Source organism: Meleagris gallopavo, unplaced genomic scaffold, assembly GCF_905368555.1.
Source record: "Meleagris gallopavo unplaced genomic scaffold, MGAL_WU_HG_1.1 scaffold_22, whole genome shotgun sequence".
Lineage (NCBI taxonomy): Eukaryota > Metazoa > Chordata > Aves > Galliformes > Phasianidae > Meleagris > Meleagris gallopavo.
In genome coordinates, this window is record NW_028147036.1 from 22,739 (window position 1) to 50,015 (window position 27,277).

The window sequence follows — 27,277 nt, forward strand, 5'->3', positions numbered from 1 at the left end:
TCCCCTGCCCCACAGCATCCCCTGCCCCACAGCCGCCGAGCAGCTCCTGCAGCACCGCAGCACGCCGGGCTCACGGCACAGCCGGCACCGTCGCCCCCCCGCGGCAGCGCAGCACCGATGGAGGGGAGCGGGGATCTCAGGGGATTTGGGGTCCCCCTGTGTGCGGGGGAGCGGAGCGGGGTCCCGCAGCCTCAGCCGTGGGGACGGGACCCCCCCTCCCCCCTTTCCCATCTCCTGGGATGGAGCTGCGGCTGGGGGCGGCGTTTTAGGGGTGACCCCGGTGGGGGTCTCCGGGGAGAGAGGGGGGGGGGGGGGGGGGCACGTAGGGGAGGGGATGGAAGTGGGGGTGACACCGACGGGGGTCTCTGGGGGCGGAGGATGGGGGGGTCGGGGTGTGGGGCAGATGGGGACGTTGGGATGGGGAGGGAAGGGGACCCGGCTGGGGGTCTCCGGGGGGGGGAAGGGATGGAGGTGGGGAGTGACCCCGTGGGGGAGGGGAAGCAGGTGGGGGTGACCTCGGCGGGGGTCCCAGGGGGGGAAAGGGGACGGGGTTGGAGGCGGGGGGCGGGTGGGCTCTTTGGGATGGAGTCGGGGGCAGGAGGGGGACGGGGGGGGACCGGTGGGGCTCAATGGGGCAGCGCGGGGTCCCGCGTCGGGGCTGCGCTGCGGGGAAGGAACTGTGCGGGGGGGGGGGGCGGAGAACGAGGGGTCCTGGCGGCCAACGGTGACCCACAGCGCCCCTGGTGGCCACGGCGGCCTCACATCGTCCAACAGCAGCATATAGGGAGCACTGCCCCACATCGCCCCATAGCGGCACACAGGGGGCACTGCCCCACATCGCCCCATAGCGGCACACAGGGGGCACTGCCCCACATCGCCCCATAACGGCACATAGGGGGCACTGACCCACATCGCCCTATAGCGGCACACAGGGGGCACTGACCCACATCGCCCCATAGCGGCACACAGGGGGCACTGCCCCGCATCGCCCCATAGCAGCACACAGGAGGCACTGCCCCACATCGCCCCATAACAGCACACAGGGGGCACTGCCCCACATCGCCCCATAACGGCACACAGGGGGCACTGCCCCATATCGCCCCATAACGGCACATAGAGGGCACTGCCCCACATCGCCCCATAGCGGCACACAGGGGGCACTGCCCCACATCGCCCCATAGCAGCACACAGGGGGCACTGCCTCACATCGTCCCATAGCAGCACACAGGGGGCACTGCCCCACATCGCCCCATAGCAGCACACAGGGGGCACTGCCCCACATCGCCCCATAGCAGCACACAGGAGGCACTGCCCCGCATCGCCCCATAACAGCACATAGGGGGCACTGCCCCGCATCGTCCCATAGCAGCACACAGGAGGCACTGCCCCACATCGCCCCATAACAGCACACAGGGGGCACTGCCCCACATCGCCCCATAACAGCACACAGGGGGCACTGCCCCACATCGCCCCATAACAGTACACAGGGGGCACTGCCCCACATCGCCCCATAGCGGCACACAGGGGGCACTGCCCCACATCGCCCCATAGCAGCACACAGGGGGCACTGCCCCACATCGCCCCATAGCAGCACACAGGAGGCACTGCCCCGCATCGCCCCATAACAGCACACAGGGGGCACTGCCCCACATCGCCCCATAGCAGCACACAGGGGGCACTGCCCCACATCGCCCCATAACAGCACATAGGGGGCACTGCCCCGCATCGTCCCATAGCAGCACACAGGAGGCACTGCCCCACATCGCCCCATAACAGCACATAGGGGGCACTGCCCCACATCGCCCCATAGCGGCACACAGGGGGCACTGCCCCACATCGCCCCATAGCGGCACACAGGGGGCACTGCCCCACATCGCCCCATAGCGGCACACAGGGGGCACTGCCCCACATCGCCCCATAGCGGCACACAGGGGGCACTGCCCCACATCGCCCCATAGCGGCACACAGGAGGCACTGCCCCACATCGCCCCATAGCGGCACACAGGGGGCACTGCCCCACATCGCCCCATAACGGCACACAGGGGGCACTGCCCCACATCGCCCCATAGCAGCACTCGGCACGGGAGGGTCAGTGCCCCCCGCAGCCACCCCCCAACCCCTCCCCGCCCCACAGCCCGGAGCTCCGGGGTCCCTCCCCGCAGCGGAGCGCTCTCCGTGCACCGCCCGCACCCGCTGGGGGTCCCGCCCCCCCCGCCGCCCCCCGCCCCGCATCCAACCCCCACCCCACCCCACCCCCCCGCCCCGGGGGTAACAGAGCACGCGTTGCTGCCGGCTGCTTTGCAGGATCTCTTTTTTACTGCCTCCGCCGCCGTACAAACGATTCCCGTTATGGACGCGGCCGCTTTGGGCCTTTCGCCCCCTCCCCAAATCAAAGGATCCCCGGCGGAGCGGTGCGGGGCGGTGCGGGGCCGAAGCGGAACTGAGAAATGAGAGGAGCGCTGAAGGACGGACGGACGGACGAGCGGACGGAGGGGCGGGTGGACGGACGGACTGATGGGTGAATGGACGGGCGGACGGACGGACGGATGGACGGATGGATGGATGGATGCTGCGGGGGGCGGGGGGTGGTGCGGGGCCGGGGGGCGACCGCATCTCCGCCTTCGTCCGGGCCGCCCCCTCCCCTCCCCCGGCTCCGGGCGCGGCGGCGCGATGGGCGTCCAACGGCACTACGACAGAAGCGGACACAGAGATGGGATGAGACGCCCCGAGCGCAGCCGGCAGCACCGCGCCGCCCCCCGCCCCCCCAGCCCTCAGCCCGGACCCCCGCACCGCCCCCTCCCCCCCCCCCCCAGCCGTTACCTTCGCCGGTGCCGCCCCCGCTCCGCTCCACGGCCGCCGCACGGCCGCCATCCAGCCGAGGATCGCCGTGCGGCTGCGAAGCGACGTCTGCCGGAGAGAGAGCGAGCGTCGGCCCGGGCCGGCAGCGCCGCACAGCACCGCACCGCACAGCACCGCACCGCACCGCAACTCACAGCGCCGCACAGCACCGCACCGCAACTCACAGTGCCGCACAGCACCGCACCACACCGCAACTCACAGTGCCGCACAGCACCGCACCGCACCGCAACTCACAGCGCCGCACAGCACCGCACCGCACAGCACCGCAACTCACAGCGCCGCACAGCACCGCAACTCACAGCGCCGCACAGCACCGCAACTCACAGCACCGCACAGCACCGCAACTCACAGCGCCGCACAGCACCGCAACTCACAGCACCGCACAGCACCGCAACTCACAGCGCCGCACAGCACCGCACCGCACAGCACCGCAACTCACAGCACCGCAACTCACAGTGCCGCACGGCACCGCAACTCACAGCGCCGCACAGCACCGCAACTCACAGCACCGCACCGCAACTCACAGTGCCGCACAGCACCGCAACTCACAGCACCGCACAGCACCGCAACTCACGGCGCCGCACAGCACCGCACCGCACCGCAACTCACAGCGCCGCACAGCACCGCATATCACAGCGCCACACAGCACCGCATATCACAGCACCGCACAACACCGCAACTCACAGCACCGCACAGCACCGCAACTCACGGCACCGCACCGCACCGCAACTCACAGCGCCGCACAGCACCACAACACACCGCACCGCACGGCACTGCACAGCGCAGCGCCTCACAGCACCGCACCGCAACTCAGCACCGCACAGCGCAGCGCCGCCCCGCTCCGCACCACACCGCCCCGCACCGCACCACACCGCACCACACCACCCCGCACCGCACCGCACAGCGCCGCCCCGCACCACACCGCGGCCAATCCGCACCACTCCGCTCCGCACCGCGGCCGATTTGCGCCGCTTCGCACGTCCCCGCACAGCACCGCACTGCACCACAAAGCACCGCACAGCACAGCACCGCCCCGCACCACAAAGCACCGCCCCGCACCGCACAGCACAGCACCGCCCCGCACCGCCCAGCACCACAAAGCACCGCACAGCACCGCCCCTCACCGCCCCGCACCGCACCGCCCCGCCCCGCCCCGCCCCGCGGCCGATCCGCTCCGTCCCGCGTCCCCGCGCAACTCCGTGTGCGGCTCCGCGCCGCTGCGGGACCGAAGCATTTTCCCGGCCGGCCGGACAGACGCACGGGCGGACAGACGGCCGGACACACGGAGCGGCGGAGGCGGCGTCGGGGCCGCGCCGGAGGACGCGGAGGAGCGGAGGGGGGGGAGGGACGTGCGGGGAACGGACGGATCGCGGGAGAGGCGGTGCGTGGCGGCGTCGCGGGCTGCCGTGGTGACATTGGGCACCGTGCCGCCGGGGGGCGCTCCGGCCTTCCCAGGGTGACGTCCCCGTGTCCTCATGGTGACATCCCGGTGTTGTCATGGTGACATTCTGGTGTCCTCGTGGTGACATCCCGGTGTTGTCATGGTGACATCCCGGTGCTGCCATGGTGACATCCTGGTGTTGTCACGGTGACATCCTGATGCTGCCATGGTGACATTCTGGTGTCCTCGTGGCGACATCCCGGTGTTGTCATGGTGACATCCCGGTGCTGTCATGGTGACATTCTGGCGTTGTCATGGTGACATCCTGATGCTGCCATGGTGACATTCTGGTGTCCTCATGGCGACATCCCGGTGTTGTCATGGTGACACTCTGTGTCCTCATGGTGACATTCTGGTGCTGCCATGGTGACATCCTGTGTCCTCATGGTGACATCCCAGTGTTGTCATGGTGACATCCTGTGTCCTCATGGTGACATTCTGGTGCTGCCATGGTGACATCCTGTGTCCTCATGGTGACATCCCACTGTTGTCATGGTGACACCCTGTGTCCTCATGGTGACATCCCGGTGTTGTCATGGTGACATCCTGTGTCCTCATGGTGACATTCTGGTGCTGCCATGGTGACATCCTGTGTCCTCATGGTGACATCCCACTGTTGTCATGGTGACACCCTGTGTCCTCATGGTGACATCCCAGTGTTGTCATGGTGACATCCTGGCGTTCTCATGGTGACACCCTGTGTCCTTATGGTGACATCCTGGCACTGCCATAGTGACATTGCTGTGCTGTTGGCCATGGTGACATCCTGGTGCTGCCATGTGCCAGCCCGGTGCTGCCGTGGTGACACTGCTGTGCTGCCATGGTGACACCACAGTACCGCCATGGTGACATCCCGGTGTTGCCATGGTGACATCCCAGTGCTGCCATGTGACATTGTGATGTTCCCACGCTGGTATTCTGGGGATCCCGTGGTGACATCGTGGTGTTGTCACGGTGACATTCAGACACAGTGCCATGGTGCCATCCCGGTGCTGCCACGGTGACACTGCTGTGCTGTTGGCCGCGGTGACATGCCACTGCTGCCACGGTGACCTCCTGGTGTTCCCATGGTGACATTCCGGTGCTGCCATGTGACATTGTGATGTCCCCACGCTGGTATTCTGGGGATCCCGTGGTGACATCCTGGGACCACCATGGTGACATCTCGGTGCTGTCATGGTGACATCCCAGCGCTGCCTTGGTGATCTCCTGGTGCTGCCATGGTGACATTCTGGTGCTCCCATGGTCCATGGTGACGTCCCAGTGCTGCCATGGTGACATTCTGGTGCTGCCAGGTGACATCCCAGTGCTGCCATGGTGACATTCTGGTGCTGCCATGGTCCATGGTGACGTCCCGGTGCTGCCATGGTGACATCCCAATGTTCACAAGGTGACGTCCCAGTGCTGCCAGGGTGACATTCTGGTGCTCCCATGGTCCATGGTGACGTCTCGGTGCTGCCATGGTGACATCCCAGTGTTCACAAGGTGACGTCCCAGTGCTGCCAGGTGACATCCCAGTGCTGCCATGGTGACATTCCGGTGCTGCCATGGTCCATGGTGACGTCCCGGTGCTGCCAGGTGACGTCCCAGTGTTCCCATGGTGACATTCTGGTATGGTCCATGGTGACGTTATGGTGCTGCCACGGTAACATTCTGGTGCTCCCATGGTCCACGGTGACGTCCCGGTGCTGCCAGGTGACATCCCGGTGTTCCCATGGTGACGTTCTGGTGTTCCCATGGTGACATTCTGGTGCCACCATGGTCCACGGTGACGTCCCGGTGCTGCCAGGTGACATCCCAGTGTTCCCATGGTGACATTCTGGTGCTCCCATGGTCCGTGGTGACGTTATGGTGCTGCCACGGTGATGTTATGGTGCCGCCATGGTCCAAGGTGACGTTCTGGTGCTGCCATGGTGACGTTCTGGTGCTGCCACGGTGACATTCTGGTGCTCCCATGGTCCGTGGTGATGTTATGGTGCTGTCACGGTGATGTTATGGTGCTGTCACGGTGATGTTATGGTGCCGCCATGGTGATGTTATGGTGCCGCCATGGTCCAAGGTGATGTTCTGGTGCTGCCATGGTGACGTTATGGTGCCACCACGGTGATGTTATGGTGCCGCCATGGTCCAAGGTAACGTTCTGGTGCTGCCACGGTGACATTCTGGTGCTCCCATGGTCCATGGTGATGTTATGGTGCCACCACGGTGATGTTATGGTGCCACCATGGTGATGTTATGGTGCCGCCATGGTCCAAGGTGATGTTCTGGTGCTGCCATGGTGACGTTCTGGTGCTGCCATGGTGATGTTCTGGTGCTGCCACAGTCAGTCTCCTGGTGTCCCGGCGGTGCCGCACCGCTCTCCCCCATGGGGTGCAGTGAGGGGAGTTTTGACCCCAAAGGCGCCGGGCGGTGAATGAAGCACACGGAGCTGGGGGTGCTGCCTGCGGGGCGGCGGTGGTGGTGGGGTGGCTTTGTGGGGTCACCGATGGCACTGCGGGGTCACTGATGGCATTTTGGGTCACCCATGGCACTGTAGGGTCACCCATGGCACTGTGGGGTCACCGATGGCACTGTGGGGTCACTGATGGCATTTTGGGTCACCGATGGCACTGTGGGGTCACCAATGGCATTTTGGGTCACCCATGGCACTGTGGGGTCACTGATGGCATTTTGGGTCACCCATGGCACTGTGGGGCCACCGATGGCACTGTGGGGTCGCCGATGGCACTGTGGGGTCACCGATGGCACTGCGGGGTCACTGATGGCACTGTGGGGTCACCGATGGCACTGCGGGGTCACCGATGGCACTGCAGGGTCACTGATGGCACTGTGGGGTCCCCGATGGCACTGTGGGGTCACTGATGGCATTTTGGGCCACTGATGGCACTGTGGGGTCACTGATGGCATTTTGGGTCACCGATGGCACTATGGGGTCACTGATGGCATTTTGGGTCACCGATGGCACTGTGGGGTCACCGATGGCACTGTGGGGTCACCAATGGCACTGTGGGGTTACTGATGGCACTGCGGGGTCACTGATGGCACTGTGGGGTCACCGATGGCACTGTGGGGTCACTGATGGCATTTTGGGCCACTGATGGCACTGTGGGGTCACTGATGGCATTTTGGGTCACCGATGGCACTATGGGGTCACTGATGGCATTTTGGGTCACCGATGGCACTGTGGGGTCACCGATGGCACTGTGGGGTCACCAATGGCACTGTGGGGTTACTGATGGCACTGCGGGGTCACTGATGGCACTGTGGGGTCACCGATGGCACTGTGGGGTCACTGATGGCATTTTGGGTCACCCATGGCACTGTGGGGTCACCGATGGCACTGTGGGGTCACCAATGGCATTTTGGGTCACCGATGGCACTGTGGGGTCACCCATGGCACTGCGGGGTCACTGATGGCATTTTGGATCACCGATGGCACTGTGGGGTCACCGATGGCACTGCGGGGTCACTGATGGCATTTTGGGTCACCCATGGCACTGTAGGGTCACCCATGGCACTGCGGGGTCACTGATGGCATTTTGGGTCACCAATGGCACTGTGGGGTCACCGATGGCACTGCGGGGTCACTGATGGCATTTTGGGTCACCCATGGCACTGTGGGGTCACCGATGTCACTGCGGGGTCGGAGGGCAACATTGGGATGGGGAGGAATCACCATTGGGATGGGTGGGATGGGTGGGATGGGTGGGGTCACTGTTGGGATGAGGGGGTTGATGGGATCAGTGGGATGGGTGGGATGGGTGGGATGGTGGGGTGGGTGGGGTCACCATTGGGATGCTGGGAGGGTGGAATTAGGATCGTAGGTGGGAGTGTGGGATCAGTGGGTGACGCCACCAGTGGGATCAACAGTAGCATCACTGGGATGGATGGGATATGTGGGATGGGTGGGATGGGTGGGATCATCCATGGCATTAGTGGGATGGGTGGGATCATTGGTGGGATTATTGGTGGGATTATTGGTGGGATTATTGGTGGGATGAGTGGGATCAGTGGTGGGATGGGTGGGATTGATGGGATCAGCGGTGGGATCGGTGGGATGGTGGGATCTCTGGGATCACTGGGATGGGCGGGATCACTGGTGGGGTCATGGGATTGACGGGTGATATGGGTGGGGTCACCAGTGGGATCATCAGTGGGATTATTGGGATCGCTGGGATGGATCCCAGAGATCGTTGGGATCATCGGTGGGATGGGCAGGAGCGGGAGCACTGATGGGATCACTGGTGGGATTAGTGGGATCGGGGGGTGATACGGGTGGGATCATCGGCGGCACCACTGGGATCACTGGGATGGATGGGATCATCTGTGGGGTCACGGGATTGATGGGTGACGTGGGTGGGATCGTGGGTGGGATCATCGGTGGCATGGGTGGGATCTCCGGGATGGGTGGGATCGCGGGGATGGAGGGGATCTTCGGTGGGATGGGAGGCATTCCTGGGATCGCTGGGATGGTGGGATGGGTGGGATCATCCATGGGGTCATGGGATCATCCATGGGGTCATGGGATCACGGGATGGGGTCATGGGATCATCGATGGGGTCATGGGATCACGGGATGGGGTCATGGGATCATGGGATGGGGTCATGGGATCATCGATGGGGTCATGGGATCACGGGATGGGGTCATGGGATCAGCGAGTGGAATCTCATCAGTGGGATTATTGCTGGCATCGGCGGGATCAGTGGGATCATTGGTGGGATGGTTGGGATGGCTGGGATGGTTGGGATGGATGGGATCATCAGTGGGATCAGTGGGATCGCTGGAATCGCTGGGATGGGTGGGATGATGGGATGGATGGGATCATCACTGGGATTAGTGGGATCAGTGGGATCGCTGGAATCGCTGGGATGGGTGGGATGATGGGATGGATGGGATCATCAGTGGGATCAGTGGGTGACATGGCAGCGGTGGGATCGTTGTCGGCATCGGTGGGATCACTGGGATGGATGGGATCATCAGTGGGATCAGTGGGGGGGGATCACTGGTGGGTTCATGAGATCAGTGGGTGAGATGTCACTGGTGGGACCATCGGTGTGGGATCAATGGGGTGGGTGAGATCACCAGTGGGATCATGGGATCAATGGGGTGGGTGGGATCACCAGTGGGATCATGGGATCAATGGAGTGGGTGGGATCACCAGTGGGATCATGGGATCAATGGGGTGGGTGAGATCACCAGTGGGATCATGGGATCAATGGGGTGGGTGAGATCACCAGTGGGATCATGGGATCAATGGGGTGGGTGAGATCACCAATGGGATCATGGGATCAATGGGGTGGGTGAGATCACCAGTGGGATCATGGGATCAATGGGGTGGGTGGGATCACCAGTGGGATCATGGGATCAATGGGGTGGGTGAGATCACCAGTGGGATCATGGGATCAGTGGGGTGGGTGAGATCACCAGTGGGATCATGGGATCAATGGGGTGGGTGAGATCACCAGTGGGATCATGGGATCAGTGGGATGGGTGAGATCACCAGTGGGATCATGGGATCAATGGGGTGGGTGAGATCACCAGTGGGATCCCTGGGATCAATGGGGTGGGTGAGATCACCAGTGGGATCATGGGATCAATGGGGTGGGTGGGATCACCAGTGGGGTCACTGGGATCGCTGGGATCACTGGGATGGATGGGACCATCAGTGGGAACACTGGGATCCCTGGGATCACTGGGATGGATGGGATCATCAGTGGGAACACTGGGATCCCTGGGATCACTGGGATGGATGGGACCATCATTGGGGTCACTGGGATCGCTGGGATCACTGGGATGGATGGGATCATCAGTGGGGTCATTGGGATCGCTGGGATCACTGGGATGGATGGGATCATCAGTGGGAACACTGGGATCCCTGGGATCACTGGGATGGATGGGATCATCAGTGGGGTCACTGGGATCGCTGGGATCACTGGGATGGATGGGACCATCAGTGGGAACACTGGGATCCCTGGGATCACTGGGATGGATGGGACCATCAGTGGGAACACTGGGATCCCTGGGATCACTGGGATGGATGGGACCATCATTGGGGTCACTGGGATCGCTGGGATCACTGGGATGGATGGGATCATCAGTGGGAACACTGGGATCCCTGGGATCACTGGGATGGATGGGATCATCAGTGGGAACACTGGGATCCCTGGGATCACTGGGATGGATGGGATCATCAGTGGGGTCACTGGGATCGCTGGGATCACTGGGATGGATGGGACCATCAGTGGGAACACTGGGATCCCTGGGATCACTGGGATGGATGGGACCATCAGTGGGAACACTGGGATCTCTGGGATCACTGGGATGGATGGGACCATCAGTGGGGTCCCTGGGATCGCTGGGATCACTGGGATGGATGGGACCATCAGTGGGAACACTGGGATCACTGGGATCACTGGGATGGATGGGACCATCAGTGGGAACACTGGGATCCCTGGGATCACTGGGATGGATGGGACCATCAGTGGGGTCCCTGGGATCGCTGGGATCACTGGGATGGATGGGACCATCAGTGGGAACACTGGGATCCCTGGGATCACTGGGATGGATGGGACCATCAGTGGGGTCCCTGGGATCGCTGGGATCACTGGGATGGATGGGACCATCAGTGGGAACACTGGGATCCCTGGGATCACTGGGATGGATGGGACCATCAGTGGGAACACTGGGATCCCTGGGATCACTGGGATGGATGGGATCATCAGTGGGGTCCCTGGGATCGCTGGGATCACTGGGATCACTGGGATGGATGCGACCATCAGTGGGAACACTGGGATCCCTGGGATCACTGGGATGGATGGGACCATCAGTGGGAACACTGGGATCCCTGGGATCACTGGGATGGATGGGACCATCAGTGGGAACACTGGGATCGCTGGGATCACTGGGATGGATGGGATCATCAGTGGGAACACTGGGATCCCTGGGATCACTGGGATGGATGGGACCATCAGTGGGAACACTGGGATCCCTGGGATCACTGGGATGGATGGGATCATCAGTGGGGTCACTGGGATCGCTGGGATCACTGGGATGGATGGGACCATCAGTGGGAACACTGGGATCGCTGGGATCACTGGGATGGATGGGACCATCAGTGGGAACACTGGGATCCCTGGGATCACTGGGATGGATGGGATCATCAGTGGGAACACTGGGATCCCTGGGATCACTGGGATGGATGGGATCATCAGTGGGAACACTGGGATTGCTGGGATGGATGAGATCATCAGTGGGGTCGTGGAATTGATGGGTAACGTGGGTGGGATCAGCAGTGGGATCAGTGGGATGGACGGGACGGGTGGGATCATCAGGGGGTCATGAGATCAGCGGGTGACATGGGTGAGGTCACCGGTGGGATCATCGGTGGCATCGGTGGGATGGGTGGGATCGCTGGGATGGTGGGATCACTGGGATCACTGGGATGGCTGGGATCAGCAGCGGGATGGCTGAGATCACTGGGATCGTTGGTGGCACTGGTGACATCAGAGGGATTTGTGGGATGGCTGGGATGGTGGGATGGCTGGGATCATCAGTGGGGTGGGTGGGATCACTGGTGGCACTGGTGGCATTGGTGGCGTCAGTGGGACCGCTGGTATCACTGAGATGGACGGAGTCATCGGTGGGATTGGTGTGATGGGTGGGATTCTGGGATGGATGGGATCACGGGTGGCATCAGGGGGATCAGTGGGATTCTGGGATGGATGGGATCACAGGTGGCGTCAGTGGGATCAGTGGGATCTCTGGGATGGATGGGATCACGGGTGGCGTCAGTGGGATCAGTGGGATCTCTGGGATGGATGGGATCACAGGTGGCGTCGGTGGGATCAGTGGGATCTCTGGGATGGATGGGATCACGGGTGGCGTCAGTGGGATCAGTGGGATCTCTGGGATGGATGGGATTATTGGTGGCATCGGTGGGATCAGTGGGATCTCTGGGATGGATGGGATCACGGGTGGCGTCAGTGGGATCAGTGGGATCTCTGGGATGGATGGGATCACGGGTGGCGTCAGTGGGATCAGTGGGATCTCTGGGATGGATGGGATCACGGGTTGCGTCAGTGGGATCAGTGGGATCTCTGGGATGGATGGGATCACGGGTGGCGTCAGTGGGATCAGTGGGATCTCTGGGATGGATGGGATCACAGGTGGCGTCGGTGGGATCAGTGGGATCTCTGGGATGGATGGGATCACGGGTGGCGTCAGTGGGATCAGTGGGATCTCTGGGATGGATGGGATTATTGGTGGCATCGGTGGGATCAGTGGGACCGCTGGGATGGATGGGATCATCGCTGGGATTGGTGGGATTGTCGGGATGGATGGGATCACTGACATCATTGGGATGGTGGGATGGATGGGATCACCAGTGCCGTCATGGGGTCGGTGGGTGACGTGAGTGGGATCATGGATGGTGTCATTGTTGGCATCAGTGGGGTGAATGGGATCATTGAATGATGGGTGGGATCACGGGGATTCCAGTGGTGTCATGGGATCGATGGGTGACATCTCACCAGTGGGATCACTGGTGGCATCGGTGGGATCACTGGGACTGCTGGAATGGGTGGGATCATCAGTGGGATCACTGGGATGGGTGGGATCATCGGTGGGATCACTGGGATGGATGGGATCATCGGTGGGATCACTGGGATGGGTGGGATCATCAGTTGGGTCATGGGACGGATGGGTGATAGGGGTGGGATCACGAGTGAGATCACTGGTGGTATCTGTGGGGTCTGTGGGATTGCTGGGATGGGTGGGATCCACTGGGTGATGGGTGGGATCACTGGTGGTATCTGTGGGATCACTGGGATGGTGGCATGGGTGGGATGGACGGGATCACTGGGATGTGTGGGATCATCAGCTGAGTCATGGGATGGATGGGTGATAGGGGTGGGATCATGAGTGGGACCACTGGTGGTATCTGTGGGGTCTGTGGGATTGCTGGGATGGGTGGGATGAGTGGGATCCACTGGGTGATGGGTGGGATCACTGGTGGCATCAGTGGGACCACTGGGATGGTGGCATGGGTGGGATGGATGGGATCACTGGGATGTGTGGGATCATCGGTTGGGTCATGGGATGGATGGGTGATAAGGGTGGGATCATGAGTGGGACCACTGGTGGTATCTGTGGGGTCTGTGGGATTGCTGGGATGAGTGGGATCCACTGGGTGATGGGTGGGATCACTGGTGGCATCAGTGGGATCACTGGGATGGTGGCATGGGTGGGATGGATGGGATCACTGGGATGTGTGGGATCATCAGCTGGGTCATGGGATGGATGGGTGATAGGGGTGGGATCAGGAGTGGGATCATTGGTGGTATCTGTGGGGTCTGTGGGATCGCTGGGATGGGTGGGATCAACTGAGTGATGGGTGGGATCGCTGGTGGCATCAGTGAGATCACTGGGATGGTGGCATGGGTGGGATGGATGGGATCACTGGGATGTGTGGGATCACCGGGATGTGTGGGATCATCAGCTGGGTCATGGGATGGATGGGTGATAGGGGTGGGATCACGAGTGGGATCATTGGTGGTATCTGTGGGGTCTGTGGGATCACTGGGATCGCGGGGAGTGATGGGTGGGATCACTGGGATGGCTGGGATTGCTGGTGGCACCAGTGGGATCGCTGGGATGGTGGCATGGGTGGGATGGGTGGGATCACTGGGATCGGTGGGATCATCAGTTGGGTCATGGTGGGATGGGTGGGATCACTGGTGGGATGGCTGGGATCGCTGGTGGCACCAATAGGATCGCTGGGATGGGGGGATGGGTGGGATCACTGGGATCATCGGTTGGGTCATGGTGGGATGGGTGGGATCGCTGATGGGATGGGTGGGATCGCTGGTGGCACCAGTGGGATCGCTGGGATGGTGGCATGGGTGGGATGGATGGGATCACTGGGATGGGTGGGATCATCGGTTGGGTCATGGTGGGATGGGTGGGATCACTGGTGGGATGGCTGGGATCGCTGGTGGCACCAATAGGATCGCTGGGATGGGGGGATGGGTGGGATCACTGGGATCATCGTTTGGGTTATGGTGGGATGGGTGGGATCACTGGGATGGGTGGGATCGCTTGTGGCACCAGTGGGATCGCTGGGATGGTGGCATGAGTGGGATGGGTGGGATCACTGGGATCGGTGGGATCATCGGTTGGGTCATGGTGGGATGGGTGGGATCGCTGGTGGGATGGCTGGGATCACTGGTGGCACCAGTGGGATCACTGGGATGGTGGCATGGGTGGGATGGATGGGATCACTGGGATGGGTGGGATCATCGGTTGGGTCATGGTGGGATGGGTGGGATCACTGGTGGGATGGGTGGGATCACTGGTGGCACCAGTGGGATCGCTGGGATGGTGGCATGGGTGGGATGGGTGGGATCACTGGGATCACTGGGATCATTGGTTGGATCATGGTGGGATGGGTGGGATCACTGGTGGGATGGGTGGGATCACTGGTGGCACCAGTGGGATCACTGGGATGGTGGCATGGGTGGGATGGATGGGATCACTGGGATCGGTGGGATCATCGGTTGGGTCATGGTGGGATGGGTGGGATCACTGGGATGGCTGGGATCGCTGGTGGCACCAGTGGGATCGCTGGGATGGTGGCATGGGTGGGATGGGTGGGATCACTGGGATCGGTGGGATCATCGGTTGGGTCATGGTGGGATGGGTGGGATCGCTGGTGGGATGGGTGGGATCGCTGGTGGCACCAATAGGATCGCTGGGATGGGGGGATGGGTGGGATCACTGGGATCATCGGTTGGGTTATGGTGGGATGGGTGGGATCGCTGGTGGGATGGGTGGGATCACTGGTGGCACCAGTGGGATCGCTGGGATGGTGGCATGGGTGGGATGGGTGGGATCACTGGGATGGGTGGGATCATTGGTTGGGTCATGGTGGGATGGGTGGGATCACTGGTGGGATGGCTGGGATTGCTGGTGGCACCAGTGGGATCGCTGGGATGGTGGGATGGGTGGGATCACTGGGATGGGTGGGATCACTGGGATGGGTGGGATTGCTGGTGGCACCAGTGGGATCACTGGGATGGCTGGGATGGCTGGGATGGCTGAGGTCACTGGTGGGCCGAAGGGCGACACCAGCAGGTGCTGGGCTGTGCTGGGCGCTCCCGGCGCCGCGGAGCGGGAGCACGGCGTCTTCTGTCAGCTGTCCAATACAAACACTGTCGGGGCGATGGCGTTTATTAATATATTAGTGGAGTCTTTCTTTCTTTTTGGTTAAACTTTTTTTAGGCACTGCTTTGGAAGAAGGCTATCGAGTTTAAAAAGGGCAAAGGGGGAAGCGGGCCGGCGACGGGCCGGCGGCACGGCACGGCGGCACGGCGGCATCACGCCGCGCTCAGCACCGCCACGCCGGGCACCGCCGCCCGCCCCAGGGCCAGCGCCAGCGCGGCCGCCTCCACGGCACCGTGCGGGGCCGCGGCGTATCTGCGCCCGAAGCTGGAGGACGAGTAGGAGGAAGACGAGAAGGTCATGGAGAAGCCGGAGCCGGTGGCGTCGAAGCTGCCGCGCCGCGAACCCGAGCGCGATCCGGTGCGGGAGCTGGAGCGCGAGCCGGCGGCGGAGCCGGCGCCGCTGACGTTGTAGGGGCTGTAGTAGCCCTTGGAGGAGCGGGACGAGGCCTCGAGCAGCCGCAGGCCGGTGCCGTCCTCGATCATGCTGCGCTCCATGGCGTCCTTGTAGGAGATCTTCAGCTTGGTCTTGGGGCACGTGAGGTACTTGGCGTAGGTGCCGACGTCGCGCAGCTTCTGCGCCGTGCGCGCGTCGATGGTGCCCTTCTGCAGCGCCTCGTCCAGGGAGACTCGGCCGGCGGCGTCGGGCTCGATCAGCCCCCCGGTCAGGTACTGCACCTCCAGGAAGCGCTGCCCGGCCTCGTAGTACAGCCAGCCCTTCTTCAGCGCCTGCGCCGCCGACATCTTGGTCTTGGTGCGCGGGTCCTCGAAGCCGGAGAAGGCCTTCTGCGCCAGGTTGATGCGGTCCACCATGATCCTGTCCACCAGCCCCTTGCTCACGGCGTCGGCCACCGAGTAGCGCTCGCCCGTGCCGGGGTCGATGATGCCGCCGGTGCAGGCCTGCGCCTCCAGCAGCCGCTGCCCCGTGATGTTGTCCACCAGGTTGCGGCGCATGGCCTCGGTGATGGACACCTTCTCCAGCGTGTCGGTGTCCAGGATGCCGGCCACCGGCCCCGTCTCCTCGCTGGGGTCGGTCCAGACGGCGCCCGGCAGCCTCGGCGGGGCCGGGCTGGCCGAGTAGGAGGAGGAGGAGGAGCCCACGGAGGACGAGCGCGAGCGGAAGCCGCTCATGTTGCCGGAGAGCATGTCGGCGAACTCGGTGATGGAGAGCGTGCCGGAGCGGTACTGGTCCAGCGCCGACTGGTCGATCAGGCCGCGGGAGATGGCGTCGTCGATGTCGTACTGGCGGCCCGAGCGCCGGTCGATGATCATGGACTTGACCACGCCGTCCGAGGACGAGGTGGTGATCTCCTCCCACTCGCACTCCTGCTCCGACAGCTCCAGGTAGGTCTGGTGGTCGATGAGGCCCTTGCGGTACGCCTCGTACACCGACATCTCCTTGCCCGTCTCCGGGTCGACGATGACCACGCGGCGCTTGCGGACCGAGGACTTGGACGAGGTCTTCCTCTCGCGCTTCTTCTCCTTCAGCGGCAGCAGGCGCAGCCCCGTCTCGGGGTCGGTGACGCAGCGCTCCATCAGCTGCAGGTAGGTGAGGTTCTCCTCCGTGTTGGGGTCGAAGAAGCCCTTGGTGTCGTCGCTGGGGTCGGACAGGACCTCGTTCATCTCCTCGTCGAACAGCCCGCGCTTGTAGGCCACCTCGACGGGCAGGCGGTGGCTCTCCTCGGGGTCGATGATGCCGCCGGTGGCGATCTGGGCCTCCAGCAGGCGGATGCCGTGGTCCTTCAGGATCAGCCCCTTCTTCATGGCCTGGAAGAGGGAGATGAGCTTCCCGGTGTAGGGGTCCTTGTAGCCGGTGACGGCGCGCTCGGCCGACAGCAGCTTGTCCTTGAACTCGGGCCCCACGATGCCCATGCGCACGGCCTCCTCCACCGTCAGCTTCAGCCCTTTGATGGGGTCGATGACGTACCCCGTGGCCGCCTGCGCCTCCAGGAGCTCGAAGGCGGTGCCGGGCCGGATGATGCCCTTCTTCATGGCCTGGTAGACGGAGAGCCGCTCCTTGGTGGAGTCCACGAAGACGCCGGCGATGCAGCTGGTGCCCTCCAGGAACGTCTTCAGGTTCTTGGAGACCTCCTCGATGGACGTCAGCCCCTCGTGCAGCCGCTGCGCCGTGGCCTCGTCCATCACCTGCGACAGGACCAGCTCCTCCACGGTGATCTGCTTGCGCAGCCCGCGGAAGGTGAGCTGGCGCGCGTCGCCCAGCGGCAGCAGCAGCAGCCCGCTGCCCTCGTCCTTGCGGCAGCGCCGCAGCAGCTGCGTGTAGCTCAGCTTCTCGTCGGTGGACGGGTCCACGAAGCTGCGCACCTCGCTGGGCTCGGACAGCATGTCGTACGTCTCCTTGTTGATGAAGCCGCGGTGGCAGGCCACCTCCAGGGGCAGGTGGAAGCCCAGGTGCGGGTCGACGACGCCGCCGGTGGCCAGCTGGGCGTCCAGGAGCTTGAGGGCCTCCTCGCTGGGCACCAGGTCCTTCTTCATGGCCTGGAAGATGGAGATCTTCTGCTCGCTGTAGGGGTCCCGGTATCCGGTGACGGCCCTCTCGGCCGACAGCAGGCGGTCGTGGATCTCGGGCCCCACCACGCCTTTGCGCACGGCCTCGTCCACCGTCAGCATCTCGTTCTTGACGGGGTCCACCAGGAAGCCGGTGGCCGCCTGGGCCTCCAGCAGGCTGCGGGCCACCTCGGCGCCGACCAGCCCCTTCTTCAGCGCCTGGTAGACGCTCAGCGTCTGCTTGGAGGAGGGCACGTAGATGCCGGCGACGCAGCCCGAGCCGTAGAGGCACCTGCGGACGGCCTCGTCCTCCAGTAGCTGGCGGAAGGTCCTGGATCCGTCCTTCAGCAGCCGGTAGATGTCCTGCGAGATCACCTTGGCCTCAAAGAGGTCCTCGGCCGTGATGCGGCGCCGGCCGTAGTCGTAGGACGTGAGGTTCTGCTGCCGGATGATCTCGGTGCGCTCGATGATCTCGATGATGATGATGATCATGCGCTCCTTGGAGACGCGGCCCGTCTGGAACTCCTCCATCAGCTGCCGCCGCTGCTCCTCGGGCAGCAGATCCGAGTGCATGATCTCCCACAGCGACATGGAGGAGCCGGCCCGGCTGCCCACGGGGATGTCCACCTGCGTCTCCTCGAACACCTTCCGCGTCTCCTCCTCCGTGTACACCCGCGTCGTCTCCACCACCGTCGGCTTCTCGGGCTCCCGCAGCGGCAGCAGCAGCAGCCCCGTCTCGGGGTCCTCGACGCAGCGCTCCTTCAGCTGCAGGTAGGTGAGGTTCTCGTGCGTGTTGGGGTCGAAGAAGCCCTTGGTGTCGTCGCTGGGGTCGGACAGGACGCGGTTCATCTCCTCGTCGAACAGCCCGCGCTTGTAGGCCACCTCGACGGGCAGGCGGTGGCTGTGCACGGGGTCGATGATGCCGCCGGTGGCGATCTGGGCCTCCAGCAGGCGGATGCCGTGCTCCCGGACGATCAGCCCCTTCTGCATGGCCTCGAAGAGCGAGATGGTGTTCCCCGAGTAGGGGTCCTTGTAGCCGGTGACGGCCTTCTCGGCCGACAGCAGCTTCTCGTGCAGCTCCGGTCCCACCACGCCGGCCTTCACCGCCTCGTTGACGTACAGCTTGCGGTTCCTCACCGGGTCGATGAGGAAGCCGGTGGCCGCCTGCGCCTCCAGGAGGACCACGGCGGTGCTGGCCCGCAGCAGGTTCCTCCTCATGGCCTCGTAGATGTTCAGCTTCTCCTTGGTGGCCTCCACGTAGACGCCGGCGATGCAGTCGCTGCCGTGCAGGAACCGCCTCACCGCCTCCGTCTCGGCCAGTTCCTTCACCGTCGCGCGGCCGTCCTTCAGCTGCTGGTACTGCGCCGCGCTGAGGATGCGCGACTCCAGCAGCTCGCTGGCCGGCACCGGCGCCCGCAGCCCCGTGAAGCTCAGCTTCTCCTGCTTCCTGCTCTCCGTCTCCTCGATGATGGTGATGACGATCTTGATGATCTTCTCCACGGTCACTTTGCCCGTCTTGTACTGCCGCAGCAGCTCCCGCCGCTGCTCCTCGCTGAAGTACTCCGAGTGGATCAGCTCCCACACGCTCACCGTGCGGCCGCGCAGGCTGCCGGCCGGCACCTCCACCGTGGCCTTGCCGAAGCTCTCCTCGGCCTGAGCGTCCGTGTAGATCTCCTCCTGCTGCGCCTGGATGGCGGCGTCCGACAGCGGCAGCAGGAGGAAGCCCGTCCGCTCGTCCCGGCGGCAGCTCTGCTGCAGCTGCGCGTAGCTGACGTTCTGCTGGCTGCCGGGGCAGTAGAAGGCTCGCAGCTCCTCCAGAGCCTCCTTCATCTCGGCGTCCAAGCAGCCGCGCCGGTAGGCGACGTCGAGCGGCAGGCGGTGGCTGTGCGCCGGGTCGACGATGCCGCCGGTGCAGAGCTGCACGTCCAGCAGCCGCACGCCGGCGTCGGTGGGGACCAAGCCCTTCTTCAGAGCCTGGAAGAGGGAGACGGTCTGCCCGGTGTAGGGGTCCTTGTAGCCGCTCACCGCCTTCTCCGCCGACAGCAGCCGCTCGTGGACCTCCGGCCCCACCACCTCGGCCTTCACCGCCTCGTCCACGGTGTACAGCCGGCCGCTCGTCGGCTCCACGATGAAGCCGGCGGCCGCCTGCGCCTCCAGCAGAGCCAGGGCCACCTCCGGCTTCAGCAGGTTCTTCCTCTGGGCTTCGTAGAAGCTCAGCCTCTCCCCGCTGGACTCCACCAGGACCCCGGCGACGGCGTCCGTGCCGCTCAGGTAGGGCCGCACCGCGTCGCTCTGGGCCACGTTGGCCACGCTGGCCTTGCCCTGCCGCAGCCGGTTGTACACGTCCTTGTCGATGATGCGGCTCTCCAGCAGCTCTGCGGCCGGCACCGGGGCGCGCAGCCCCTCGAAGAGCATCTGCCTTTTCTTCTCGCCCTCCTCCACCACCGTGATGACGATCTTGATGATCTTCTCCACCGTCACCTTGCCGCCGCGGTACTGCTGGATCAGCTCCCTCCTCTGGTCCTCGGTGAAGTACTCCGAGTTGATGATCTCCCAGATGCTCACCGTCTTCCCTTGGAACTTGCCGAACGGGGCGCTCACCGTGGCCTTCTTGAAGACGTCCTTGGCCTCCTGGTCGCTGTAGAGCAGCTCCGCGCCCGCCTGGCTGCTGAGCGGCAGCAGCAGCAGCCCCGTCTCGGGGTCGGTGACGCAGCGCTCCATCAGCTGCAGGTAGGTGAGGTTCTCCTGCGTGTTGGGGTCCAGGAAGCCCTTGGTGTCGTCGCTGGGGTCGGACAGGACGCGGTTCATCTCCTCGTCGAACAGCCCGCGCTTGTAGGCCGCCTCCACGGGGATGCGGTGGCTGTACACGGGGTCGATGATGCCGCCGGTGGCGATCTGGGCCTCCAGCAGGCGGATGCCGTGCTCCCGGACGATCAGCTCCTTCTGCATGGCCTGGAACAGCGAGATCTTGTCCCCGGTGTAGGGGTCCTTGTATCCGGTGACGGCGCGCTCGGCCGACAGCAGCTTGTTGTGCAGCTCCGGTCCCACCAGCCCGTCCCGCACCGCTTCGTTCACCGACAGCCTGGCGTTGCGCACGGGGTCCAGCATGAAGCCGGTGGCCGCCTGCGCCTCCAGCAGCACCAAGGCGGTGCCGGGGCCGAGCAGCCGCTTCTTCATGGCCTCGTAGATGCTCATCTTCTGCCGGCCGGGCTCCGTCAGCAGACCGGCGATGCAGCTGCGGCCCTGCAGGAACGTCCGCACGTCGTCGCGCCGCGCCAGCTCCTCCACGCTGACCTTCCCCTCGGCCAGCTGGCCCAGGCTGTGGCCGCTCAGGACGCCGGCGGCCGCCAACTGCTGCGCCGACACCTTCTGCCGGATGCCCTGGAAGGCGAATTCGGGCTCTCCGTTCTGCTCCGGGCCGTCCACCGCGTGGCGGCCGTTGGGCACCGCGTGCGGCTGCGGCGCCGCATCAGTTTGGATCATCATCTCCCGCGTGGGCGCCACGGCGCTCCGCTGCTCCTCCTGCAGCTGCTGCAGCCGCTCGCGCAGCTTCCGGTTCTCCTCCTCCAGCAGCTTCTCCTGCTTCTGCCGCTGCTTCTGCAGCTGCTGCAGCTCCTCCTGCTTGCGGCGGACGCTCTCCTCCGCCTCCTCCTGCTGCCGCTTGGCTTCGTCCAGCATGGCCTTCAGCTGCTGCTTCTCCTGCTCCATCTCCTGCTGCTGCCGCTCCTGCTCGGCCTTCAGGCTCTGCGCTTTGTCCACTTCGTCCTGGAAGAGCTTCTCCAGCTTCGCCTTCTCCTCCTCGATGAATTTCTCCCTCTGCAGCAGCGCGTCCTTCTCGTGCAGGAAGGACTCCTGCAGGGATTGCGTCTCCTGGCGGAGCTGCGCCTGCTGGGCCACCTCCATCTGCGGGGAGAGGGCAGCGCAGTCAGAGGGGGGGCGGGAGGGGAGCTGTGAGTGAGGGGTGAGGGTGTGGGCGGGGGGTGTGAGTGGAGGGTGTGGGTGGGGGATGCGGGGGGAGGGTGTGGGTGAGGGTGGGGGTGCAGGTGTAGGGGTGAAGTGGGGGATGAGGGTAGGATTGTGGGTGTGGGGTGCGGGTGGGGAATGCGGGGGGGGAAATGAGGATGTGGGCTTCGGAAGGGGGGTGAAAATAAAGGCTGCGGAGGGGTGGAGGGAGTGTGAAACCCGCTGGGGGCTGAGGGCTGTGGGTTTGGGGCAGAACTGGGGGGGGTGGGGGCAGAAGTGGGTTGGTTGGGGGGCAGAGCTGGGAAGGTTTGGGGGCAGAGCTGAGTTAGGGATGCAGAGTCGTGTGGGTAAGGTGGCAGAACTGCGCTACGGGGCAGAGCTGCGCTGCGCTAGGGGGCTGAACTGGATCAGTTATGGGGCAAACCGGGTGGGTTGGGGGCAGAACTGGGACTGGGGGCAGAACTGGGTGACTTTGGGGGCAGGGCTGGGAAAGCGGGGGCTGAACCGGTACAGGAAGCAGAACCGGGTGGGTCAGGGGGCAGAACTAAGGAAGGGGGCAGAGCCGAGTTAGGGGGCAGAACAGGGAGGGTTAGGGGGCAGAGCTGCATGGGTCACGGATGCAATGCGTGCAGTGCATGCGATCGCGCAGGCAGAACACGAGGATGCGATCTCTGCGGCGGCCGTGGGGCTCCCGCTGCCGTGGGGCAGGACGCGGCCGCGCAGCAGTGCCACCTCCGGGGCCCGAGGAGAGGGAGGATGACGGGAGCCCCGCAGGGCGCGGCCGCCGCAGCCCCGCAGCGCAGTACCTCCTCGGCCCTCCGCTGCAGCAGCTCCGCCTCGCGCTTCAGCCCCTCCTTCTCGCGCTCGAGGTCGGCGATGGCGCCGCGCAGCTTCTCGGCGTCGCGGTCGCTCTGCTGCCGCCGCATCTCCAGCGCCTGCACCTGCGCCAGCTTCTCCTGCGTGGCCAGCTCGGTCTCGTGCAGCCGCCCGCCGATCTCCTCGGCCTGCCGCCGGAAGCGCCGCGCCTCCTCCTCGGCCGCGCTCTGCGCCGCGCTCAGCTCGGCCACGCGCAGCTTCAGCCGCTCCGCCTCGGCCGCCGCGTCCAGCTGCCGCCGCCGCTCGGCCTCCAGCGTCTTCTGGAAGCCCTCGGTCTCCTCGGCCAGGCGCCGCCGCATCTCCTCGCGGTCCTCCTGCAGCCGCTTGGCCTGCTCCTGCGCCAGCTCCTTCTGCTTCTGCAGCGCCTCGGCCTCGGCCCGCAGCCGCGCCGCCTCCTGCACCGCCTGCATCTTCTCCCGCAGGACGCGCTCGGCCAGCGCGCGCTGCTGCGCCAGATCGTCCTCGGCCAGCTGCCGCAGCCGCGCCGCCTCCTGCGCCTCCACGCCGAGCCGCGCCGCCTCCTCGGCCACGAGCCGCAGCCGCTCCGCCTCCTCGGCCAGCGCCTTGCGCGCCTCCTCCTCGCCGCGCAGCGCCAGCGCCTTGTTCTCCTCCTCCGCCAGCCCCTTCAGCCGCGCCAGCTCCTCCAGCTGCACCCGCAGCCGCAGCAGCTCCTCCTCCGCCCGCGCCCGCTGCCGCGCCGCCTCCGCCGCCTCCTCCTTCAGCCGCCGCAGCTCCTCGTCCAGCACGCCCTTCTGCTGCGCGCTCTCGTCCAGCTGCAGCCGCAGCCGGCCCAGCTCCTGCTCCACCTGCGCCTTCTGCCGCAGCGTCTGCTCCGCGAACCGCTTGTGCTTCTCCATCTCGGCGTCCGCCAGCTCCTTCTGCCGCAGCGCCGCCCGCTCCGCCTGCGCCCGCCGCTCCGCCTCCCGCTCCGCCTCCACCCGCAGCGCCTCCGCCTCCGCCTGCGCCCGCGCCTGCGCCTGCGCCTCCTCCTCGGCGCGCCGCTTCTGCCGCTCCGCCTCCTCCACGCGCTGCCGCGACAGCCGCGCGTCCTCCTCGGCCCCGCCGCGCGCCGCCTCCGCCTCCTCGGCCGCCCGCCGCGCGCCCTCCGCCTCCAGCCGCAGCCGCTCCAGCGCGCTCTGCTCCTGCCGCTGCATCTCCTGCAGCTCGCGCTCCTTCTCGCGCACGGCCGCCAGCCGCGCCTTCTCCTCGGCCGCCACACGCTTCTGCGCCGCCTCCCGCGCCAGCTGCACCTGCCGCTCGGCCTCGCGCTCCGCCGCCTCCTTCTGCCGCCGCGCCTCCTCCACCGTCGCCTTCAGCCGCTCCACCTCCTCCAGCGCCACCCGCCTCTGCCGCGCCGCCTCCTCCTCAGCTGCCGCCATGGCCAGCGCCCGCTCCTCGGCCTCGCGCCGCCGGCCCTCCTCCTCGGCCGCCGCCGCCCGCTGCCGCTCGGCCTCGCGCTCGGCCCGCTCCCGGCTGCGCTGCGCCTCCTCGGCCTCGGCGCGGATGCGGCCCAGTTCCCGCTCCAGCTCGGCCTTGCCGGCGGCGGCGCGCTCGAAGCCGCCCTTCAGGGCCAGGATCTCCTCCTCCACCTGGCGCCGCTGGCGCAGCGTGTCCTCCAGCAGCGCGCGCTGCCTCTCCAGCTCGTTCTCGGACGAGCGCTTCAGCTGCGCGATGCGCTCCTCCACGTCCTGCTTGTGCTGCGCCGCCTGCTCCTCCAGCAGCCGCCGCTGGAACGCCTCGTCCTCCGCCAGCCGCCGCAGCCGCTCGTTCTCCGCCTCCTTCTCCGTCAGAGCCATCTCGGCCTCCGCCTTCAGCCGCGACGCCTCGGCCACGGCCGACAGCTTCTCCTTCAGGATGCGCTCCGCCTCGCCGCGCTGCCGCGCCGCCTCCTCCTCGGCCAGCAGCCGCTGCCGCTTCGCCTCCTCCGACTGCGCCCGCAGCCTCGCCGCCTCCTCGGCCAGCTCGCGCAGCCGCTCCGCCTCCGCCTCCAGCCGCTGCTTGGACTTCTCGCTGCTGCTGCGCGACTCCTCCTCGGCGCGCGCCTTGCTCTCCAGCAGCACCTCCACCTCGGCGCGCAGCTTGGCCAGCTCCTCCTCCAGCTCCGCGCGCCGCCGCGCCGCCTCGCCGGCCGCGTCCTTCAGCCGGCACAGCTCCTCCTCCAGCAGCAGCCGCTGCTGCTCGCCGTTCTCCAGCTGCGCCTTCAGCCGGATCAGCTCCTGCTCGGCCGACAGCCGCTGCTGCGCCGTCCCCTCGGCCAGGGCGCGCTGCTTCTCCAGCTCCTCCTCGGCCGCCTCCTTCTGCCGCAGCGCCGCGCGCTCGGCGTTGGCGCGCTTCCGGGCCTCGCGCTCCGCGTCCTCCTTCTGCCTCTCGGCCTCCTCCTGCGCCAGCGCCTTCTGCTGCGCCACCTCCTCCGCCTGCAGCCGCAGCCGCAGCGCCTCGTTGGCCTTCAGCCGCCAGCGCTCCGCCTCCCGCTCCGCCTCCTCGCGCGCCGCCTCCGCCTCGGCCTGCAGCCGCCGCCGCCGCTCCGCCTCCTCCTGCAGCTGCTCCACGGCCGTGTGCTCCTCGCGCAGCGATCGCTCCAGCCGCTCCGCCTTCTCGGCCAGCGACAGCCGCTTGCTCTGCAGCTCGGCCTCGGCGCTGCGCTGCGCCGCCTCCTCCGCCACGCGGATCTGCCGCTCCTTCTCCTCCTCCGCCTTCCGCCGCCGCCGCTCCGCCTCCTCGGCCCGCAGCCGCAGCGCCTCCAGGTCGGCCATGGCCGCCTGCTTCTCCCGCGCCGCCTCGCGCTCCGCCTCCACCTTGCGCCGCAGCTCCTCCTCGGCCTGCCGCTTCTTCTGGCTCTCGTCCTTCACCTGCCGCCGCAGCCGCTCCGCCTCCTCCTGCGCCGCGCGCTTCTGCCGCTCCGCCTCCTCGGCCCGCGCCCGCAGCTCCGCCAGCTCCGCCTCGGCGCCCGCGCGCTGCCGCTCGGTGCCGTCCAGCTGCAGGCGGATCAGCCGGATCTCCTCCTCCACCCGCACGCGGCTCTGCTCCGCCTCCTCCACCAGCTTGGCCTTGCTCTCGATCTGCCGCTCCGAGCTGCGCCGCAGCTCCCGCAGCTCCTGCTCGATGTTCTGCTTCTGCTGCTCCGCGTCCGCCGCCACCGCCTCGCGCCGCGTCGCCTCCTCCCGCATGAGCCGCTGCAGCTCCCGCGCCTCCGCCTCCGCCTGCGCCTTGGCCTGCGCGTGCGCCTCGGCCCGCTGCCGCTGCGCCTCCAGCTGCGCCTCCACCTCCGCCAGCCGCCGCCGCTCCTCCTCCTTCAGCTTCTCGGCCGCTTTCTGCGGGGAGAGAGGGAGCGGGAGAACGCGGCCGTCAGCGCCCGCCCTGCAGCCCCGACGGAGCGGGGGACGCCTGCGCCGCCCGGGAAAGGGCACGCTGCATGCGGACACGCGGACGTCGGGGCTGGCTGAGCGGCGGCACTGGCGTGGCACCGACCACGTGACTGCCGCCATGCACCGCGACGCAGCACCGGGAGGAATGCGGGCGATGCAGGCGTATGTCAGCGGCACCACCACCACCACTGTGCAATGCAGCGTCGCTGCTGCGCCCAGCATGCACAGCGCCGCTGCAGAAATAAGCTGCACCACTGCCATGCCCAGCGTGAACACCACTGTGCAATGCAGCACCTCTGCTGTGCCCAGCATGCACAGCACCGCCACAGAAATGAGCTGCACCACTGCTACGCCCAGCGGGAACGCCACTCTGCAATGCAGCACCACTGCTGCATCCAGCATGCACAGCACCACCGCAGAAATAAGCTGCACCGCTGCTGCACCGCCGCTGCACCCAGCATGCACAGCGCTGTCACAGAGATGAGCTGCACCACTGCTGCGCCTAGCGGGAACGCCACTCTGCAATACAGCACCACTGCTGCATCCAGCATGCACAGAACCACCACATAAATAAGCTGCACCGCTGCTGCACCGCTGCTGCACCCAGCATGCACAGCACCACCACAGAGATGAGGTGCACCACTGCTGCACCCAGTGGGAACGCCACTCTGCAATGCAGCACCACTGCTGCGTCCAGCATGCACAGCACCACTGCAGAAATGAGCTGCACCGCTGCTGCGTCCAGCATGCACAGCACCACCACAGAAATGAGCTGCACTGCTGCCGTGCCCAGCATGAACACCACTGTGCAATGCAGCACTTCTGCTGCACCCAGCATGCACAACACCACCATAGAAATGAGCAGCACCGCTGCTGCGCCCAGCATGCAAACCACCACCGTGTAAAGCAGCACTGCCACTGCAGCCAGCATGCAGACCACCACTGCAATGCAGCACCACTGCTGCGCCCAGCATGCACACAACTGCCACAGAAATGGAGATTGCCACTGTGCAGTGCAGCACTACTGCTGCAGGCGGCATGCAACCACCACC

The 27,277-nt window shown here is 65.5% G+C and overlaps 2 protein-coding genes across 2 annotated transcripts in view; both read right to left on the bottom strand.

Moving 5' to 3' along the window:
• Positions 1–626: 626 nt before the first annotated feature.
• LOC146541907 (uncharacterized) lies at positions 627–9,813 on the bottom strand. Its single transcript, XM_085215371.1, has 4 exons — positions 4,120–9,813; positions 2,821–2,907; positions 2,249–2,687; positions 627–663 (listed from the first exon to the last, which is right to left on the bottom strand). The coding sequence occupies exons 1-4, from the start codon at positions 4,334–4,336 to the stop codon at positions 627–629; spliced, it is 780 nt and encodes a 259-aa protein (XP_085071497.1). The 5' UTR covers positions 4,337–9,813.
• A 5,695-nt stretch (positions 9,814–15,508) lies between these two features.
• The window catches only part of LOC104916863 (plectin-like), a 30,244-nt gene continuing 18,475 nt past the window's right edge, over positions 15,509–27,277 (bottom strand). The window contains exons 10-11 of the mRNA XM_085215372.1: positions 22,791–26,171; positions 15,509–21,924 (exon numbers count right to left, since the gene is read on the bottom strand). Of these exons, the coding sequence (XP_085071498.1) occupies positions 15,673–21,924; positions 22,791–26,171 (9,633 nt within the window). The 3' untranslated portion in view covers positions 15,509–15,672. The remainder of the gene's footprint in view (positions 21,925–22,790; positions 26,172–27,277) is intronic.

Bases quoted from the DNA above. Each gene is read 5' to 3' on its own strand.
- LOC146541907 (XM_085215371.1), bottom strand. From the start codon at position 4,336: ATGAGGACACGGGGACGTCACCCTGGGAAGGCCGGAGCGCCCCCCGGC. The intron at 2,688-2,820 runs GTAACGGCTGGG...CTTCTGTCGTAG, and splicing joins CGGGGGCGGCACCGGCGAAG to TGCCGTTGGACGCCCATCGC. The intron at 664-2,248 runs GTGGGGTGGGGG...CCTTCCCCGCAG, and splicing joins CCCCGGGGCGGGGGGGTGGG to CGCAGCCCCGACGCGGGACC.